General features: G+C 36.5%; 2 protein-coding genes across 2 annotated transcripts in view; one reads left to right on the plus strand and one right to left on the minus strand.

Annotated features, from left to right (window-relative positions):
• Positions 1-17,130, plus strand: part of ANAPC10 (anaphase promoting complex subunit 10) — a 103,040-nt gene that overhangs the window by 84,642 nt on the left and 1,268 nt on the right. The window lies entirely within an intron of this gene.
• Positions 6,315-17,130, minus strand: part of HHIP (hedgehog interacting protein) — a 70,813-nt gene continuing 59,997 nt past the window's right edge. Inside the window, exons 12-13 of the mRNA XM_057416280.1 lie at positions 9,446-9,594; positions 6,315-7,215 (exon numbers count right to left, since the gene is read on the minus strand). Coding sequence (XP_057272263.1) covers positions 7,022-7,215; positions 9,446-9,594 — 343 coding nt within the window. The 3' untranslated portion in view covers positions 6,315-7,021. The remainder of the gene's footprint in view (positions 7,216-9,445; positions 9,595-17,130) is intronic.

Consider the following 17,130-nt stretch of genomic DNA (forward strand, 5'->3'; position numbering starts at 1 on the left):
TTCTGCAGTATATTTTGTGGGCAACAGCTAATAGCATTTCTGGATAATTCACAGAGTAGGGTTACTGCTTCTGGTATTAATGAAGATCACAACAAGATACATCTGGTGACTTAATACCAGATGGTTTCTGATCTCAGTATATCTTGATAGGAATTAAGTTAATTCTGTTCACCAGTTGTGACTCTGCCTAGAACATTTTCCTTTTAGCTGCTCCTCCTAGGAACATTCAGAAAGTAAGACATCTTTGTTACTGCCTTGTGATGCAAACCACCTTTTTGTCCTACAGCAAAATACATCCTACATTAAAAAAACCCAACAAAACCACAAAAAACCCTCTTCCAAAACAGCCAGCTCTTTGCCTTTTTTTCACCCAAGAATATTGTGAGCACAGCCACTAAGTATTCACATGCTTTAGCTGGTGCCTTCTTTCTTGAATTTCCTGGGAATTTCAGTATTTTTTTTCCCTTTTTGCTTTTGCTTTTGTTGCAAAATGAAAATAAATGGGAAAATCTCACAGAGTGTAAAAGGAACTTAACTATACAGGATACATGGGACCCTATTGATTACTTATAACAGATGGAAAGTTGTTTATCAGTGGAACTAAAACTCTCCTCCAAGAATGCAGCTTGCTGTTTGTGCACATTCTTTCTGACATTTTGGATTGTGTGGGTACAGTAGGCAACAGGTAATGACATACATTAAATGTGTATAACACAGAATATTATTTTCTGGTGAATTCCTATAGTGTCAAATGATCACTTGAGTGATGTGTTTTCAGTACTGAGAGCTCTGGTAGGCAGGTGTGTCACTTGGCTTTTAAATCAGTGTAATGTCAAGAAAAATTTTTTTATGAAAGCCCATGGGAGTTTTCTTTGGGTTATGGCACAGCATGATGATAGTCCTTTGCTAATGCATAGACCAAATTAGTAATTATTAATAAACTCATGAGTGAACTGAAGGAAAAAGGTTGATGCGTCAGTCAGTTGAACTGCTTGTGCAGTGCTATAAAATAGTAATGTTTGTCTTTTCCCAGATAAGGCATTAGTCATAGCATCTGATTAATCAGTCTGCCCAGTTGAAGTCTATGCAGAATTAATTGCTGTCCTAAGATTCGATGTTGTGCATTTTATAGCACAACAAATTCTGTGTGCAGAGTCATAACTGAAATCAATGAGTGCAAAGGCAAGCAGATACCCCTTTGCCTAATATGGGTCTATAGAATGCTTGCTCATGTCCCACACCATAATTACTTTTGCCTGTCATTTTATTACTGAGGAGTCTCGTCGCTTTCAGTCTTACTAGTCTTGTTAGGAAGGGTGACAACAACGTTTTTGGATTAGGATAGTCTTGATTGAAATGTTACACAATCCTTATTAAATACAGGAAGAAATGTTTTGAAAATGTGCCTAGCTGCTGAAATCAGCCTTTGTGATACTGGACTCAGAACAGTTGAGGGAACCCTTCTGTGAATGCTTGTGAGCATTTCTGGGGGCAACTTTGGGTGCCATCTTACTATGGCTATTTCAGAAAATGGGACAACTGACTTGGTATTGTAATTACTGCTTAGTGGCATATGCTTACATATTTGAAATAAGCATATAGATGTGCAAAAGAGAAAAATGTAAGCTAATTCCTCAATATTGAACAAGTATCAAGAAGCCTGGCTGAGTTAATACACCCCTTGTATAACTGCTGGCAGTATTATAAGGCAACCCAAGAGGATTGGATACGCTCTGTACATCTTTAAGTAGGATATACTCAGTAAGGCTTTATGCAGGGCTGAATCTGCACTCTTATTCCAGAAACCCTTGGCATGTCTAATGAACACAGATGCAGACACAGAGAGGTCATGTGTGCACTGATGTCTGAAGCTGAGGTCTTCTGCCAACTAAGTGGATATCTTTTAAGGACTTAATCCTATAACTAATGAAGTCAAGAGGAGATTTCAGTTGACATCAATGGACTTGGAGTCAGGCCCTCAAAGATTAAAGTAATCCTGTACTAAGCTTTCAGGTGGCTTCTGCTGTCTCACACCTATACCCTAAAAAGTACGCGTGTCTTATTCCACTGAATTACTCTGCTGTTGAAAACAATGAACATTCTAGCGAAACAGGCTTAACTTTTCTCCATGTTTCTACAACATCTGCCCTGAAACTACTTATGGAAATGTTTATCAGTTTTTTTTGTAGCCAGAATCCAGATTATTTAGTACGTACTTTCTGCAGGTTTGGGTTAGAATAAATATAAAGCTTTGGTTACTCTTTTGGTGAGATTCTTATATTTGTGGGGGTTTTTTTTGTTTGTTTGTTTTGTTTTTTTAATGACAAAAATAAGATGTTGGTCAATTTTAATACTGTAAATGGGAAAACTTAGTTTTTATTTACTTCATGACTTCATTTTGTTTTTTCTGAGACAAAGTTCACTTTTTTAAGTTGGACAGAAGATCAAATGGTATAATTCCTAATTAAGCTGATACACAGTTAAATTTAGTATATATCTGTGTATCAGGATAGTAAATTAAAATGCATTAATGTCTTTTAAAGGATTTGCATAATTAAGGAAAAACAAGCAGAGCAGGATGTCCTTGGATTTGTTTTTTCCTTATGGCTTGAATCTTATAACTGTCTGTTTCATGGATGCAAGTAAAATTACATGTATGAATGTTTATTTTTACCTTAATGGGACTTTACACCTGTGGAAAATTGCTTGTTCATAAGTGTTTTCAGAATTTCCATTTTGCATATATATATACCTGAAATGTCCTTGTTTCTAACCCTAAATTAGAGAAAGTATATACTGAAAAGCAATATTTTATCATCCTAGGAATATTGTTCTGCTTTTTGCTTCAGACATCTGATTATTGGATGGAAATTGATAACTTTCTGATGAGCATAGTGACTGTATAGTGACCAAGTGCTTTCTCTCTTCCTTCAGCTTTAGTCTGAGCTTAACATCCTGAGGCAGAGCTGCTTGAGGCTGTAAACTCCTGATCTGTAAATGTCCACACTAAGATACAGTCTTAGAAGTCACTATAAAATAACAAAGCTCTGTGGAATGATCAAGAGAGAAAAACCTCAGCCTGCTGGGAAGCCTATTTGATGCCCAAGTCTATTAGGCAGTTTCAAAATTAATAAGCATCACCTGCAGCAACCAGGGATTATAGACATTTGCTATGGTTTTAGAAAGGAAGGAGCTGCAAAACCGAAATGTGGGGAAGTGAATGAAAGAAGGCGATAAACAGAGGTGTCATGTTGGCAATACAGTTATTTATACCTAACTTGGACTTTGTTTGCATGAAATGTAATAACCTGTGAGGATTTAAAGGTACAAAGGGCTTGTGTCTGTGTCCCTGACTGTTAACGGAAGGGACTTATTTCCTCGAGGGGAGCAGTTTGAGTTAATATTTCTTACTGGACGCATCAGAAAAATGAGTTTACTGTTTTTCTGAAATGGAGTGAAACAATTTGGAGCTGATTTTACATAACATCTTTTTGTTTCCCTACTTATTTATTTAGTAAAAACATTTCTTATATTTGAATAGTATGCCTTCTTTCTGATCAGTGGCACTTAGAAAGATGAAGGTTTTATGTCCCAGAATAATAAAATGAGAGTTGAAAACTAGCAGGCATCAGGAATAGAGTTATGTTTCTTGCAACAGGTATGTTTGTTCTCTTTTAACAGTAAAAAGCCTCAAAGAATGCTTGAAATGTACAATGTGTTGGGAACAGAGAGGCAGTATTTCTGAATAAAGGAAGAAATGAATGGAATAAAAGATTAGGGGAGAGAGAGACAGAGACAGAGACAACTCGAACACATACATAAAGTCCCTTCTGGAGGCCCTTATCTAATTGCCTCATTTATCTAGTTTCATTTATAAGCTCAATTTTATTCTGGGACGCTCTCGGAGGTTGTGTGAGAATGGCTGCAGAATGACCTAACTGGCAACAGGCTTTCTACAGACCCTTTTTTTTTTTGTTTTGTATGCCAATTCTCAGGGCAATTACTGCAGTTGCCCTTTTTATATCAGCATCTTGGGTGGCTGGGCCTGGGGTTTGCTCGCTCTTTTTAATAGTGTAATTTCTTTTGATAAATAAGCAGCTAGGAGTTTTTGTGTCTTTTTTTTTGAGAATACTTCTTTTCCACTGGGACTTCCTATGTACTCATGTGGGCTTACTGCAGAGGCTTGCTTTCACATGATATAAAAGATGATTTAAAAATGAAGCAAAACACTTTCCACAAACTATCTGTCTCCCCTCTCCCTCTAATCTTCACTTAGATTACTTCTTAGGTTTGAAGCTTTGGTGGAATGACTCAAACATAAACTCTTTTTTTTTTTTTTTTTTAATAAATGGAAGTATTTTGCTTAAAAGCTATTTTCTGAGTGCAGCTGATACAAGTGTTTTCCCATTGATTTAAATGACACATGGTTTTAATTCTTAGCTTTTACTGGAGTTCTATTTTCTGATTTCACTAGTAAACTAAATTGTCTTTATTATTAAGGTCAAAGCTATAACATCATGGGTATCCCTTCTCTACATGACTATGGCATATATATTCCTGGGGATCTTTTCAAGTCTCTAGGAGCTAACCAGTGAGAAAAGAACTATCACATCCACATCTCCCCAGCTTTTGAAAATAATGCGTCACAGTGGAGGTAAAGTTGGATTTATTTTAAAATGTATTTCATTAAAGAAAGTGTTAAAGATATTATCTCTGTCAGATATTTAAATGTTGCTAAAATACTTCAGTGACTTTCTTGCTTTGCCGGTTATGAAGAGTGTAATAAAACTGTGCCATGTGACAGATTTAGACAGCTGGCTCATTCATGAGAAGTTCACATTTTTGTCACCCACATTGAATAAGGAAAGATTAGATGCTAAGGTCAATTTACAAAAATGGTTGTCAGGACATTTTTTAATTGTAAAACTTTTTGTGATGGAATTCAGGGAAAAGACTGAAGGCAGAAAGCAGCGGAGACAAAGAGCTGCTATTAACCTACAGATGCTACTGCAGGGTTCATTTTAAGATTGGTCACACTGCTTAGCCAATGAAGTGTTCGTGTGACTATAAGGGACCACCCTTTTCTGGGGTGAGAGGGCAATTTGGTCTTCATGCTCATTTAATCCCAAGATGTCTTTCAATGGACTGTCAGTTGAATCTACATTGTGCAAAATTATGCATGCACTTTTTAATGCAGGCCATTGTTCACTGAGCACTTAACCAAGATTTCTCAACCAATTTCCACTTGGCATGAGGTCACTCAAAACCCAGGCAAACATATATGGAAGGCAAATGTAATTTTCTGTTCCTCTGAGCTGGAATGCCTAAGACAGGGAAATGTAACTTTCTGTTATGCTGTACTTTAAGATTTAAAATGTGCTAAATGAAGACTGACAACTAGAAAGGAAAATGCATGGCATGTCACTGTTCTAGAGAGGTAACTTTACTAGTGGAGAGTAATATGGCTAAAGCCTTTTAGATCTTATTGCCTAAAGTGTTGTAAATCATTGACAAATGAGCAGCTGCTTATAAGAACCATAGGATGTGCACACTGGGGCTACTCTGCTTTCTTTTCGTAGGCAAGATTTTGTAACAGCCAGGTAGTGCAAAGAAAATCTGTCAGTAGGTAAGTAGTGAGCAAAGAGACTGCCAGTAATGCCCTACAGCTGTAGATAAAGAGGGCATCAGTTCTGAAGATCCATCTACTTAGTCTGGGAATACTTTAGAAAACCTGACTATAGCATGTGCCTGTATTTATTGATACATTTACAAAGACTCAATTTCACACTAGCTCTTCAAGTAACATTTACATTTAAAATTGCATTTGGTGAGAATCATTATACGTTTTGTACAAGTGACATCTTACACAGCCAACACGTGCTTATGTGAGCTCTCATCCAGGGATGTTTCATTCAACGTGAAATTGGCAGCAGTCTACTCGTGTATAGTCTGGCCTGTCCTGTTACGGTGGGAATCGCTTTATGAGCACTTTTAACATAAGCTGGAATTTTATTATGATTGGTTGGCAGTTGTTTTTTTCCATCCGTCGTAAATGAGTACAAGTTGACACAAGGATACGTTTCTAGATTAGATCCGCAACACATTAAAGAGTGTGATTGCTCTTTCTTTCCCCATCTTTCCAATTAAGTTGGTGAAAAATGTAACTTTAGTATTTTACAGGATATGGTAAAGCTGTCTCATCTAGGTGATGTCTATATTATAAAAATAAAATAAAATAATATAAATATGTAACATGAACCCAGTGCCCATTGTTAAATAAAATATGTGATAAAAAGCAGACCTTCTAGGATGACTGGTTTTGAAATATGCGAATATAATTTAATTATTAAACACTTGAAACAATCTTGATATTAAGCTGCGATAACCAGATTTTTGCATCTATGCTAGATAAAGAAATGCATAACATTCTGTAATAGAGTTACATTGATGAAGGTGAAGGTTACAGTCTTACAATGAATTGCCTCGATAGGAATGCATTAAGGAGTTCTCAAATATTGTCTCATGATGGAGTTCAGTTCACCTTAGAAACCATTACAACTGGATTTTATTAAGCAGCAGCTTATACACCGATGTTTGAAAACTGCTCTCTCACCGCCATAATCACATAGGTACAGACATGAGATTTCTGGGATGTCAAAGAATCCATTAAGACACCACGAAAAGTCCCTTGACAGAAATGTGATTTACAGTGGAATTACTTCGTAAACTATTTCTCATGAAGAAATAAATATTAAAAAAAATTCCACTAGCCATAAAACCGCATTTGTGATAGTGCGTGCCTGTGTATGTGTGTGCATATTGGCAGTCGGTACGTCTGGGGAGACGTACAGAAATACTGACACACACACAAAGAATTTACCTGCACATTTGTGGATATTATACTTAAATTAATAAAGTAAATCAAATCACTGGTTTTTGTTGCAGGACAAGAGTCTTTTAAAAATGACAGGATTCAAAACAAATGCCCGTTGAAAGTGTAGTTTCCAAATAGTCCCAGAAATTATACAATATAGCTGGTTAGATCCAGCAAATAGGATGTCATGTCTAGGATCTGATCAAGAATACCTGCCCTTGTCACTCTTCGGATGTTTCTATCCACTTGTTCACACTGGGGGCCGAGATAGCCTTTTTTACATAAGCATTTATTAGGCCTTACACAGACACCTCCATGTCGACAGGCTGGGTCACATTTTGCTGTGGGTAAAAAACAGTGATTTTCTAGTTTGTTTAGAGCATCACAAACCAAAATTATACAGTACACATTCATTAATGCCTTTCTAAATTTAAAGCGATAAAGCACATAAATTAAAAACAGGCTGAAAAGGATGAAATATTACCATCTTTGAAAACATTATTTTTTTAAGCTTAGAATATTAGGGGGAGGAAGTAATTTTGTATGTCTGAGAGGACGTCACCCAGGACAGACTGTGAAGCTCAAATAGATTTTTGAAAAAGTCCAATTCCTCTATTCATGCTTCATTTTGGAGTGTATGGAAGATCCAACTCAAAAGACTTTGGGCTCCAGATGTTATTTAAAAAAAAGACATGCAGCACATCTAGATCTTTACAGTGGTTGTATAACTTATACCATTTCTTATGCTAGCAGCACAAAAAGCCCTGAAGTTTCTGAGACGCTTTAGTACCTGACCATCTCCAGTCTAACAAGTACTAAATCTCAGGTCAGCTCCTTTGTACACACAGAGAGTTCTGCACTACATGCTGTCCTTTGCAGAGCAGACTACAACTGACCACAGAGGTACATTCCTTTGGCTCTTGAATCACTTATGTGTGGAACAGAACTGAATTTCTTTTAGGAAGAAAAGAACCAGAGTATTTTTAGAGATTTTTTTAGAGATTTTAGATTTTAGAGGTTTTTTTTGAGATTAGACATTAGGAAGAAATTCTTTACTGTGAGGGTGGTGAAACACTGGGACAAGTTGCTCAGAGAAGATGTGGCTGCCCCATCCCTGTAAGTGTTGTGTGGGATACAGTCTATGTATTTTCTGTAGCTTTCTTGTACATTGCGTTTATTAAATCATCTATCACAGAGCTGTAATTTTTTAAACAAGCTAGATTATTCAAGACCCATTTATGGTCACACTGGAGATCTTTTTTACTTTTAAGTTCCACTTGAACCAGGGCTGTAGAATGAGCCTCATTCTCTAAATGGAGGAAACCTCTGACTGACAAGTGAGGACAACCGAAGTTGCACTATTTGATCAGATTAACTCATCCATTGCTTTTGTTGCATGGTTGCATGATGGTCAACTCATGAATCTTGCCAGTATGATATATCATGAGTGATTTAATTAATTTCATTTAATTTAATTCCAAAGTCACTCCTGATCATCACTAGAAACCAGGAGACTGCTGAAATTTACACTCCAGGCTATAAGGACCACGTAGCTGATCCTGCTTCAGCAGCGTTCTCCTGAGTGCCCTTCCAACCTGAATTATTCCTGGTCCATCATATGAACCTTGCTTTGTCTTACTCAGTGATTCTTTTACACTTGAGTTCTACTGCCAGTATGTTAACCTTATCTATTTGTATAGGCATCGGCATAAACTCACTAGGCAAACATGTTCAGTCAGAAGACTGCACTAGTGCACTAATAGCAACTTCTGGTACCCAGGCTTGCTCTGGAAGACCTGCATAGGCCAAAATTATACAGCTCAGACATAACCACAGCCTCTGTGAGACAGTGATATGACAGCTTTGGCACCGCATGTTCATTCATCTCACCCCTTTGGTGTCATATCCAACACCTAGTTTGATTACAGTCACTTTTTCAAGTAAGTGACTTTTAAAAGTTACACTATGGCAACAAGATAGGACTTAATAAAAGCACTGTGATTAATAATAGATTACAGTAATGTTCTGGTTATTAGCTGCTTTGTGATAACTTCTACACATAATTCTAGTTAACAAACTAGAGCAATTTTATTCTGTAGTATCAGAAGTAAGGATGTACCAAAACTAAAGTATTTACATTACCTTAGCAAAGTGCAAAATATACAATAGTGACCTGAAGGTCTGATTTGTCATCTTTCCTGACAAGGGACTCCTATATGCCACTGACAATGATAATATTGCAGGTGAAAGCTTAGTGTCCAAATAGGAAACATGTATTGATTGCATTTCCTTTCATTGTACATTCTTGTGAAAAAAATAATACTTTTGTCTGTCATATTTATGCTATTAATTGCATTCTGTAATTGTTCACGCTGCATTAAATGTTTTAACAGTTGCACTCATCCAAACTTACAGTTCTCCTACAACTCATGAGATCAGTACGTCTTTGTCATTGCCTTAGAACTGATGGTCAGTGACATACATTGAAAATTTCTCTCAGCAAATAATTAAAAGCAATTTATAACATATCATGGGTTTTTTTCACTTATTGCTGTGAATCTGTATACACACCAGTTCTGCAGAATTCTCCTTCCCAGCCTTGATTGCAGCAGCATTTTCCTGTGGGAGTGCAGTGCCCGTTCCGACAATGCCTTGAGCATTCAGATGTCAGTATCTGTGCAGGCTGAGCTGTTCTTTTGCATTCTTCAGGGACTAAAGGCCTGAAAAAAAAATAAAATGAACCAAACAGTTAAAAGTTGGGGTCAATAAGAAAGGCTTTGGGGTTGTTATTACAGGCCTGAGTCTCTTTTATTGTACTATCAGTGGGAGAAATCAGTTCTAAGAGGATTGCTTTTTTTCTCAGAAACACCAGGAAATGTAGGCATAACATGTTACATTAAAGAACAATACAGTGTGATTTTCTGTTCTTTCGTATAACTGCCTTCAAGGTCTACAAGATGAGATAATAGTCCTTGAGAATTCTTAAAAGCATAAACCTGGCAAACAAACTTCCTGAAGACCTAATCACAGGCAGCATATATCTCTGGATAATATCATTATTAGACATGCTAAATTCTACTGATTGTGTGCGATTTCTTCAGCGAGCACAAATAGTCATATAATTCAGTCCAGAATCTGATGGTGTCTTTTTGCTTTTCTTGCTGATTTATGTTTCTGTTTGTATCCTGGGAAGAGTAATCTGAACAGCAAGTTTTATGTCACACATTATGGCATGCATAATAATTTTGCAAACGTATTGCCTCTATGAATTCAGTTTGACACAGCAGATATTTAATTTCCATATTGTCATGAAATCATATTTGTATTATGCATTCTGGATGCTTACTGAAGCATCTGAACATCAGGGAAGACTCTTTCACTACCGGCACAAGTTGCCCAGAGAGGTTGTGGAGTCTCCATCTTTGGAGATATTCAGAAACTGTCTGGACATGGTCCTGAACAACTGGCTCTAGGTGGTCCTGCTTGAGCACAGGGTGTTGGGCGAGGTACCCCCCCAGAGGTCCCTTCCAGCCTCAACCATTCTGCGAGTGCTTCTGTGAAATGCATGTATGAAGGAAATTGTAGTTCAGTTGACAAAATATTTCTGATACTGTTTTTTCCTGGGCTTCTTGGTATCAAGTCGTACATAATGCAAATTTTTTCTGTCAATGTCTACAAAGTATTTTGGATATCTAGCCTTTTTTATTTGCAAAAGCACAACATTATCTTCCTTAACAAAGAAGCAACTGTAGTGTTCCTTCTGTAGTGTTAAGTGTGTAAAACACTTAAGTGTTTTAACCTAAGCATGCTCTAACTGTTGATAAGACTTCCAATGCATTTTAGATGTTAATTGTTTGGGGTTTTTTTGTTTTTAATTTAGCTGTATATCACCATATTGGCCACTTATTTGCTGTCTGAGTTCAGCAGCTAGAGACTGATAGGATCATCACAAGGCTATAGGCTCATGGTAGAGGTACCATGTTTTGTCTCTGCTGTAGGTTTGATTGCACAGGAGTAAGTTTTGAAAAGAACATCAGGATCTCCTCAGAGATCTAAACAAGTAAGTGAATGGAAGCATCATTGTAAATGAAGTTAGTGACAAATAAAAAATTTTTTTATTCTCAAGCAGATAATCTGAACTACTGCCATACATTCCTAAGCTTGAAATTTGCAGGATGAAGATTTTACAAGTTTTGTGGAGAGTTCAGAGAAGCCATGGCTAAGTGTCCAGCTAGAATCTGAACAAACCAAAGCAAAATTGTATGAGATAGAAATAGAATAGAAAATAACATTGTTCATTATGCTGACATCAGTATTAAACCCCCAATTATATGCAAATAGGTGATACAGCAGCTGATGCACTGATTATCCTGTCAAATATTAAAATCCTAGACTGATAATCCTATGGGGAGAAAAGCATAGTCTTTGAAATCTGAAGACGGGGTATGATGGAGGTGCGGAAAACAGCGACAGAAAAAGACAAGGGAAATTGGGCATTCTTGACGTTTCAACATCATAAGAAATTGAGGGGAAAAAAATGACTAGTTGAACTCATGGCTTCTAAGATACCAATGAAGCCCATGTTCTAGTAGGGTTTTACAAAGATTTTTCTATGCACAATGGGGACATTCAAAGTAATATTAGATAGAATAAAAAAAATTTTAAAGAAAAATAAGTGCTCATACCTAATGATATAGAAGTCCCTAACTAGCTGACTGGGTTTATATTCTCCCCCACCCACCCATTTTGGCATGCAGCTTGTTAATGGTACATTACACGGTTTCTTGCATTTGTCTCTGAAACACAGTAGTAGAGTACAGGTTCACTAGTTTGCTTCACTGTAGCACTTTCTCTGCTCAGTCTTAATTGCTACCATGACTATTTAAACATCCATACAGAATATCTGGTTCCCCAAAGATGTTAAGGACAGAAATAATGTGTAGATGCATCTTTAGTGTAGCAAAATTTCAAAAGCATTTCTGAAAATCAGACTTCTGGTCCTGTATTATTTAAGGGCCTTGAAACATTTTGACACCTTTCATGCAGCAATATTTGAAACCCTTTCAGGTTTCATGTTTACATATTTCCATAGCTGTCTTAAATATAATGCATTAGGTTTTTAACCTGTAAGAAATTCCATTTCTATAGTAATGGTTAAGAAAGTTCCTACACTTAAAAATTGTGAGATTCACAGGCAGTACTCTTTGGGAAACAGTTCTATAAAATGATATGATTTTCAGTGGAGCCTTTTTCAGATTCTTGTCATTCCTACCTCTGGAAAAAAAAAGAAAAATTTAAATTTGAAGTGATTTCTTTATAGCCAACTGCATAGGAGACAACATTCTTTCTTCATCTGTCTCTGTTAAAGCCCATTTCTTTCAAGTTATTTTAAATAGGGGCCTTTTTCTTGCTCAAAAACAAGTACAGTACTGTGTTTAGCAAGAAGCATAACCTCAGGCTCCTGAAACATCTCTTGGAAGAGAGCTCCAGTGGCATATCTTTAGCAAAGAATGACCTCATAAGTCACACAGATATTTTATTTGTGAAGATAATAATTTATTTTATGAATAGTGGTATAGTATTTATCTATGACAGTGTTGGAATATATGGTTCTTTTATTATTTGTATTTAAGTAAGGAGGTAGAAATAATACTTTTTGTATCCAGCCAAGCATGGCTGGTCATTTTCATGATTTGAAGTTTTCTAGTGCTCTTGGTACTTGTGAATATAACTTTGCCCTTTTTATTCTACCATCAATCAATAATCTGCTCTAATCATCCTCAGACAATATTTGTTAATGGTGGGGGTGGAGTAGATACAAAGATGGAAAAAATTCTGGTTGGCAGAGTGCCTTAGGAAAAGAGGAATACAAATGCAGCTGCAGCAGAGTCCTTGTGTGTGAGAAGAATTACTGGCTTTCCTTGGTTGTACTATGGGAAAAGCCACACTTCTCTTTCAGGATTTGAATGTTGTTATGGTACCAATATGTATCAAGAGAAAGTCTTTGCCCCACAATACTTGTACTTTGCATTCCTAAGGTTTTAAAGGGGTGGAAATTTTCAAGCTTGGCATAAGTTGAACTGAATCTCACAAAGATAATATAAGTCTTCAAACTGACTGTTGGGATCTGATCTTTCCAGCACTTAGACAAACCTATGGTTTTGTTTATATAACTACTGCTTCACTTGTGGAAAATGGAGGGGAATAGATGGAGCCACGTTGTGGGCTGGAGAGAATTTTTTTCTTGTCTCCCTCAATCTATAAAACTCAAAAGGGTACAGCTTGATTACTCTTACAGTAAGCACTACTTGGTCCGCAGAAAGTCAGCCAAAAATGTAGCTGATAATGACTATTTATACGGTCTGTACAATTCTAGTTATCTTAAAGAGCTGTTCATATATACAGTACAGTACAGTATATCTTGCTTGTTAAAACATGCTTTCATGAAACTGTATAACAACTCTAAATGTATGGAACACGGAGGAGAAGTTGTACTGGGGGCTGGGGCCCTCGCTGGGTCCCTTTGCTGATGAGTGCAGTGAGCTGGGAATTCTTGGCTGTAGGATGTGTAAAATATTTTTTGCTGCATTACTGTAGCTAGTGTAAGAAAGTAGCTTCTAAGGCTAGTTTAGAAGCACATAAAAGTCGAACATGCTTTAATAGATTGAAACTCATGCTGGAACTGCTTAGGATTTCATGCTTTTCCTTAGTGCATCTCTTCACAGTTCCACTAAATGCACACAGTGATTCAGTTGCTATATGTGCTTGCCTGTAACTCAGACATACATAAATCAATGCAAATGGAGGGTCAAATTCAGCTGTAATACAATGGTACTGAAAACAATTCCTCCTTCGTGCCTTTGACACAATATCAAAAATCTCCTTTTCTTCCAGTAAAGTGAGAAAAACCCAAACAAAACTCCTGGATGTTCACAATCAAAGAAGGGACATGGCCATAGAAATCCTGATTGTGATAAAAATATAAGGAAAGAATGTTATGCTTCCATTAACTGCTCACAGGATATTAGGTGTAAGAATGATGCTTAAGTATACCACCAAAATTTGTGCACTAATTGTTTGGGTTTTTCCTTTATAAGGGAAAATGTCAAGAAAAAATAATTTTGTTTCACTACTTGTCACAGACTAAATTTACTACTTGTCATAGAATAAATATAGCATCTCTTCAGGTACAGCTTCTAAAATTAAAAAGTATACCTTTAGTCCTGGGAGAGATGCCAAAAGCTCGTTACTTGTCTCCAGATTTAGTTCATGGGAATAATGTGGAAAAAACTCATGGCTTTTAAGATTTAAACTCAGCAGCATATCAAATTTATTCTTATATGGTATACTTGTTCATGACCTCTAGTCTTAAGAAATTCTGTCATGTTTGAAAACTAGTCCCTAGTGAAGCCTGTATCAATGTTAATAGCTAAGAGGTCAATGCAACTGCTAAACAGTTTGTATTACTGTCAGGGTGGTCATGAAAACAACACCTGCTGCATGAACACTTGGCAGCTGGGTCAACAGGCACTGTGGGAATTTATCAATTTAGGGGGCCACTTGCATAACACTTTGACTGATGAATTGGGAAAGACTGGCTTACTGGGCTAAAGCTGCTCTATTATGTGTGACTTTCTTTAGGATGGCAGAGGCTTCCTGCAGGCTCCAGAAAATAAGCAAAAGATAAACTGAGCTGTTTTTTCCTTATAAAGTGATAAAAAGTGAGAACTCCTTAATAGCCAATGATAGAAAGACTGAAAAAAAAAAGGGAGGAAAAAAAAATCCCAAACCAAAACAAAAACTTTTACAGTCAGTGAGCTGGGATGTGATTGAAAAAAATCCTTAGGTTTTTCCATTGTGGTTACAAAGGAGTTTTTGTGAAGTACTTCTGTAAAGTGAAACTCTCTAGACTGGTATTCGCAAAAAGCTCTAATTTCTCTTTAGTGTCTCTTATGGGAATAGTAACTGCATGTGGGTAGGTAAATGAGATAAGAATTTTGCATGCTCCGGCTAAAGTAAACATCATTAGACATTAATTCTGGCTTTCCATTCCCTCAAATGACTTAAGGGATAGTAACTTTCTGAACAGAAAGAAATCATATGGCCCACCTGGGTTGGTGAGAGCATTCACCAACAAAATTGGCTCACTCTACAGAGAGTTTCCAGTAGTAGCTTCAGAGTGTATCCATAACCCATCAGACCTGAGTATCTTGATGCAGATTAGTCTAATACTGTATGTTTCTGTGTTTCCATTTCCATAGTAATGAAAGCCTTGAAGAGGGCTACGCTTTCATAAATGCTATTCTTCTTATCATACCATCAAACACTCTAGATTCATACTAAAAAATAAAGCCACCAGTGTTTTTGTAAAGAGCCCAAACAATATCAAAATGAGGTATGACCTAGATACTGTCCCTTAGTGTCTGAAATCAGTCTCTCTGGAAATACTCTGTGATAGGGGAAATCCCAGAAGGTGATGATGGAAAGGATGATAAGTGGAATTACATACTCTTGGGTGGGGGGGGGGGCATGAAAGAGGAGTGAGGTGGTTTGGATCAAGTTCAAGTTTCAATCCAACGGAAAGCAGCTATTCTGGCTGATGATATGAAAAATACTGAAATCCAGACCTGTAAGGTGTTAGAAGGAGAGGAAGAGGAAATCTTAAGTGTGCAAGGACACTTAAGATCTGCCCTCTTTCATAAAAATCACCTGCTTCCTCCGGTGAGCCATCCCAAGCAAAAGTATTATTCCCTTTGGAATCACTGTATCAACAGTGGCAAACACTTAAAACTTCACAAAACTATACAGCACTATAAACTTTTCTAAGTTTCAGGTGTTAAATGGAAATCTTTTGTATTGTCCATCAGTTTGAATACTCTTCTCTGATTCTTTAATTTTTTCTAGAATTTGCCTGGAGATAAAAGTGATCATAGTATAAGTATTGTAAAAGAAGGCTCACAAAGCCATATTATGGCTGTTCTGCCACCTTCCAAAGTTTATTTTCTTACTTCTTGGTCTGTCCTCATCTATGGTTTTTAAAGAACAGCTGGTAATAATGGTTGACGTACAGCTGATATGAACCTATCAACAGATCTTTCTTATTTAAATACTCATTTTTAATACTGTCGACAGCTGATTTTCTCCTCTCGTCAAGGTTTTGTTTTCTAATGAGTTCATCTTCTGTTTTCTCCGTTATTGACTAACTGTAATATTTGGACCTATACACATTTTCTACACCACTGTTTACCTAGCTATTTTTCCTATGCATTCACCAATGTGTTTTTGATTTATACTATTATGTATTTGTAGAAACAGAAAGCCAGATAGAAAAATCATAAACCAGAAAGTAGAAATATAGAAAATAAAAAGGTTTTCTTTTTTGGTCACAAAGACAATTTCTAAAGTGCTAGGATTTTCACTGATCTTCAGGACATGAGCAGCCGTGTCTTTTAGGTGAGAAGTACATAAGTCTTTCTCCCTGTGTTTTTTCATGAGTTCCTAACCCTGGAAAGCAGTTTACTTGTGATAACTTTTTTTATAATCATCAAAGAATAGATATATTTTTCAGAGACACAGTTTTAACTTAAGAAATTCTTCTTTTGTCTGCTAGTTTAACTAATTTACCTAAACCTGGTCTTAAGTGTTTGTAATTCTTAGGGTTTCTCGCATCTTCTCCAATCTCAAAGCCAACTATACTATTACCTATCCTCTTCACTCTACCTGATTTTGGTAACAGTAAATGTGTATTTTGCAGCACCTCACATATTTGGTTTTAACATACAATTTAACTTTCATGTTTCTGATCCATCGATTCATTGTCTAAAAACTCCAAAGTACTAATGTATTATTTTAAGAACCTTGTTAAAATGAGAAGGATTATTTAATTCTGTGCTTTTGAGGGGAAGCTATTCAGTTATTGACATTAAGTATTTGGAAGACCTGAACAAAAGTTTCCTGTGGTAACTTTAATTCTATGTTTCAAACTGCCTTGATGATGGAAGGATTCAGAACCTCTGTGTTGATCATATTTATCAATTTGTTATATCACTTCAGCTTAACACTTCATTTTTGTTACATGTGAAGGGTTTTCTTAGCAAGCAATGAATTTCTAAGATGTGACAAATCAGTATCTTGATGACTTTATTTATACCTGATACTCAGATCCCACTTCTATCATCTTTATTTTGTGTTCTAGAGAGCTTACTAGGGTTTATACCTGAATTTGATATATTTGTATGGCACATACCATGAGGAAG

This window comes from Pezoporus wallicus, unplaced genomic scaffold (genome assembly GCF_028554395.1).
Source record: "Pezoporus wallicus isolate ANWC-B61680 ecotype Strahan unplaced genomic scaffold, APGP_CSIRO_Pwel_v1 contig_8732, whole genome shotgun sequence".
In the NCBI taxonomy this organism is placed as follows: domain Eukaryota; kingdom Metazoa; phylum Chordata; class Aves; order Psittaciformes; family Psittacidae; genus Pezoporus; species Pezoporus wallicus.